Source organism: Euphorbia lathyris, chromosome 1 (genome assembly GCF_963576675.1).
Source record: "Euphorbia lathyris chromosome 1, ddEupLath1.1, whole genome shotgun sequence".
Lineage (NCBI taxonomy): Eukaryota > Viridiplantae > Streptophyta > Magnoliopsida > Malpighiales > Euphorbiaceae > Euphorbia > Euphorbia lathyris.
Window position 1 is genome coordinate 90,489,995 of NC_088910.1, and position 4,941 is coordinate 90,494,935.

Sequence of the window (4,941 nt, forward strand, 5' to 3'; positions counted from 1 at the left end):
GGCTACAAAAGGTAATTTGATACACAAAGTAATGGTTACTTTATAAACAAAAAAACAAAAAACCATAAAATCTACCACAATTTAACATAATTTTTCAAAAAGGGTTAAGGTGCAAAAATACCCCTAACGTTTTGGACCAGGAGCAATTTTACCCCTAACGTTGGAAGCCAAGAGCAATTTTACCCCTAACGTTCATAAATTGGATCAATTTCAGACACTATTATAAAACACAGATATTTCCGTCCCTTATTTTGTACCAATTGCATAACAATTCGTTCAAAAAAAAAAAAGATTTCATGTTTTTTATAATTTAATAATAGAATTTGAGATTAATATTTATAAATTTGGTGAAGTTTTTGATTTTTTTTTTTTGTCTAATTCGTACAAAAAGACAATATATTTTTTATTTTTTTTATTTTTTTTCACATCTCAACGTATGTTTGTGATTTGTTACTGATAAAATCATACACGTGTAAAATATAGATGACAAGATTCATGACCGAGAAGACAGTTTGATGAATTATTTCTCAAATTGACCCAATTTATGAACGTTAGGGGTAAAATTGTTTTTGACTTCTAACGTTAGGGGTAAAATTGCACCATTTTAGACGTTAGGGGTAAAATTGCTCCTGGCCCAAAACATTAGGGGTATTTTTACACTTTAACCCTTTCAAAAATAAATAAAAGAATTAATTTAATGCTAATATAGAGATACTTGGTAAAACTTTATAAAATATTGTCGATGAAACTCTATAATACTTTTGTGAAACATTAACTCTCTTATATTTTTTTGAAACTTCATGAAATTTTGATGATAATTCATCCGTTCTTTTTTATATGTTGTTTAAGGTTTTTCATCAAGATCGATGTAATATTAATTAAGCTATTAGAATGACTAATATAAGCTTAATACTTCTCTCCCAAATCTCTACTTTCTATGCAAAAAAATCTCTCTTATTAATTTTTTATGCTTTAATTAAAATAATTTGCATTAATAACTATACATCTCTCTCTTACCATAAATAGGAACAAATTAGAAAAAACATGGTAAAAACTGCATTAATAATACAAAACAACATATAAAAATGAACAAATTGAAAAGTCCAAAATATCATATAATAAAAAACGGAAAGAATACTATTTAAAAATTATTAATTATGTATTAATTAAATAAATGTATACACAAAAATTAGTAGTAAACATTATAGTAATATATTATCTGTAGAATGTGTTTTTTTTACATGTTACAATTGAAATTAACAAACTTTGTGAATCTCACAAAAAGTAGTAGAACACTATAGTGATATATTATCTGTAGATTATAGTTGTTTACATGTGACAAGTGGAATTAACAAACTTTGTTACTTCCTCTCTAACTCACTTGTATTGAAAAAGGCACCGGAGATATTAAAAATTAATGGGGAATAAACCTTGGGATGTGAACAAATATATGGACCAAGACAAAATTTAATGTTTGAATAAAAAAAAATTAAACTAAAAATTCTTGAAATACTATAATGACTTATACTTGTAAGAAAAACTAATTTGCTATAATGACTTATATATAAGGAAATGAAGGGAGTAATTTCTATTTCATCACTATTTCGATAAAATCCCATCTAGGATCTAATTCTGTAAAAACCCCAATAAGAAAACGTATTCTTGTATGCGTACTGTAAGCCACAGAAGCAGGCACAATATATAGACAACCTAGTATTAATATGATTCACATCCAAATGCAATTTTCATCTGCTAAAAAACGGGCATCCAGTCATAAATACTTTTTTAAAGTAAAATTTGGATCAAACAATCATCCAGTCATTAAGAGATAACAGATTGATAAAGTACAACTAGAAAAACTGCTTCAAAAACAGAGGGCTTGATGTATCTATTTAACTAAGATGCTGCCTTACCCTCCTCTGCAGCAGCTTCAAATGTCTCACCCGCCACAAGCTCTGGAACCTCATCATCATCATCATCTTCAGCAGCCGTTGCTGCAGCACCAGCATTGGGTGCCTGCTTCTGGATCTGCTCTGCCAACTTCTTCAGGTTGTCCAAATTATCCGGGCCTACACAACATAATTTTAAGGGCGAAACATGTTAGCAGAAGGAATTCAACTTGGCAAAAAATATCATATAGCAAAAATTTGAAAATGCATACCCAATTGGGAGAGAACATGAGGTAGGATATCCTGTAATTCTGCAGAGAGAAAAAAAAAATGAGAACGTATTAACAATGTGTCTGAAAGGAATTCCAGCAAACCGTCGGGTGCATGGTTCCGGAAAAACCAAAATCACCATTTGTTCCATTTAACAGATATAATTGTTATTAGCAGTATGAAGATTATCATCATTGCAACTACTAAACACATACTCTTATTTTGTGGAGTGCCACTAACAACCCATGTATTGGCTGCAATAGATGCTTGAACTGCAACAGAAAAGATTATTAGTTTAACAAGCAAGATGTAATAAAATCCAATCATGTAGTGGAATCAGGCTTCACCTTTGGGGTTCACAAACTGGATAACTACGTCATCCTTGAATATGTTGACTTCTTCAATTGCAGGAATAGCATTCACTCCTATTCTCTTAAGGGTGCTCTGGAGCCTTTTATCATCTGTAGTTGTAGTCTTGTGGACAGCCTTCTTCTTTCTGCAGTTTTAGCAATTTTGAATGATAAATTACGACCATGATGATTGTCAAGAGTTGTCAATATCTATAACTGAAATCCAATATAAATGCAACAATTAACATGCGTTGTAAAACATGTATCAATGGTCAATCATAACACCAGCAAAAACATAAATGAGATCAACTACATCAGAGAAACATGCTACCCAATTCCAATTCCAATTCCAAATTAATTGGGATTCTCCAGTAAGGAGTCACCAAAATCGGAATGACACTTTGAGTAAGTATCAGAAGTTTAAATGGAACTGGGAAGAAAAAAAAAATAGAATGTCCATGGAATCCATTCATCATAATTTTAAGCAAGAGTTGATGCAATGGATCGTGATTCTAGAGAATTCTTCCCTTGTCAATTTAAAAGCCATAAATTTCATATTGAACAAGGTATTAGGAAAAATTAATATTAGAAAAGACTGATGACAGCCTATCTTTGGTGTTCAATACAATATGCTTCCCACCTTCTCACGCTGCCCTTTCCACCAGTGCGAACTGCACCAGCCATCTTCATAAGCCTTTCCCTATTCATCTGTATAACAGAAAAAAGGACCAAATATAAAAATGGCTGCAGCACCATGTTTGGCAAATCACACATCATAATGAAATTGAATATTGAGAACAGCAAGGAAAATACAGAAAAGAAGTAGCTAATGCCAGAATAAACAACAATTACTAATGAAGCCCAAGAAAAGATGAATAATAGAATCACACATCATAAAGTTTATAATTGACATAATATAACAATTGTAAGAAGAAAAGGAATGAAGATTCAAGGCCAAAAGTATGGACTGATGATGCTATCTACAGCTAGCTATACAAAAAAAAACCCAAAAAAATGTTCTTCGCACCACCTGCTGCTGCTGTAAAAAAAAAAAAAAAACAAAACAAAAAAAAATTTATGGCACCTGCATGCCTTTCCATCACTTACAAATCCAACTATTTTTTGTATACTTAGTAAATCAAAAGAGGAGCAAGAAAGTAATCTGCAAACAATACTTTATAAAAGCTTGTTACATATAAGAATTAACATGGGAAATTATTAGGGAATTCCATCTGCATCTTCCTTTGAACTAATTTGACAAAAAAAAGGACAAGTTATTAACTAAATTGATACCCAAAATTCTTGTTTTCTTAGTGAAGTTTAATATGAAATTGATTCGGATGAAAGTTCAAATTAGCAGTTCAATTTTGTAATAATTTTTCCATGCTAAAAGCTGAGACTAAACTTTGTTTATGTATGTTGGCATTGCAGCATGCCACTTGGTGCATATTGTCCCCTTTTTGCATTATATATGACCTATGAGGTTATCCTTGTTTTCCTTCTCTATGCGGTGTAAAAAAATACAGAGAAAATGCAGTTCCAAAACAAACAAACCCACCATATAAAGAAAATATTTAACTAATCTAACACACAACAACACAAGGAACCAAAACCCTATGTAAGATTGAATCAGCATCTAAGTAAACCCTACAGAAAACAAAATCTTTTCAATAGACTTTGTATTTTGAGAAAAACTCAGAGAAATTACAAATTAATTTCAAAGAAACAGAAAACAATTCTATCAAAAAAAAATAAAAAACAACACCTTATCGGCACCTTAACTCCTGGCAGCACAGATGATTCAGATGACAAAAGAAGACTAATTCGGCGGACAGTAAGTATATATACTAGGTTTGAGAGTGAGTTTTGGACAGAGACTACTAACATGGGCTGTAAAGATACGTGGGCTTGAGTTTAATTTACATGGGCTTTAGTTATTTACATATACTTACTTTTTTATATGTGTAATTTCAGTTCGGTTTCGGTTAAACGATTTTTTAAACGGAATAACCGAACCGATAACCGAATACCAATTAAGTCAGAATTGAGAAATGAAAGGATTTCGGTTCAGTTATCGATTCGATTTTCAGTTTCCGGACTTTTTGCTCAGCCTTATATATATTGAATAAAGGTTCAAATTGGCTCTCAAATTTTTGAATTTAGCCAAATCAATTTTCATGTATTAACTCAGTCTTAAAATTGGCAAGAAGGGTCAAATTAACCAATGATCAAATCACTCCTGAAAATATAATATATTTTTGATACCCGAACTTTATTATGTTTTATTTGATATCTGAAATCTATTTAAAAGCTATTATATTCTACATAACTGCATAACGTTTTGGTATCGGCGCATTACTTTATGTGTCGTTGTAGAATACAAATGTACTAACACGCTTTGTAATCACGAACGTTGCATGAAGTTTATTTCT

General features: G+C 31.1%; 1 protein-coding gene across 2 annotated transcripts; it reads right to left on the reverse strand.

Annotated features, from left to right (window-relative positions):
* Positions 1-1,766: 1,766 nt before the first annotated feature.
* Positions 1,767-4,420, reverse strand: LOC136206314 (nascent polypeptide-associated complex subunit beta-like). 2 transcript variants are annotated; one of them, XM_065997324.1, is made up of 6 exons: positions 4,286-4,420; positions 3,150-3,217; positions 2,507-2,655; positions 2,375-2,431; positions 2,162-2,200; positions 1,767-2,069 (listed from the first exon to the last, which is right to left on the reverse strand). In XM_065997324.1, the coding sequence occupies exons 1-6, from the start codon at positions 4,394-4,396 to the stop codon at positions 1,897-1,899; spliced, it is 597 nt and encodes a 198-aa protein (XP_065853396.1). In that variant the 5' UTR covers positions 4,397-4,420; the 3' UTR covers positions 1,767-1,896. The 2 variants fall into 2 exon arrangements, with proteins under 2 accessions (XP_065853396.1, XP_065853405.1); XM_065997333.1 differs by having other exon boundaries at positions 4,275-4,353.
* Between the last annotated feature and the right edge of the window lie 521 nt (positions 4,421-4,941).

Coding starts and splice junctions, on each gene's coding strand:
- LOC136206314 (XM_065997324.1), bottom strand. CDS start 4,396: ATGTTAGTAGTCTCTGTCCAAAACTCACTCTCAAACCTAGTATATATA. Junction 3,218..4,285: donor CTGTGCTGCCAGGAGTTAAG/GTGCCGATAAGG, acceptor TCTGTTATACAG/ATGAATAGGGAAAGGCTTAT. Junction 2,656..3,149: donor GGAAAGGGCAGCGTGAGAAG/GTGGGAAGCATA, acceptor CTAAAACTGCAG/AAAGAAGAAGGCTGTCCACA.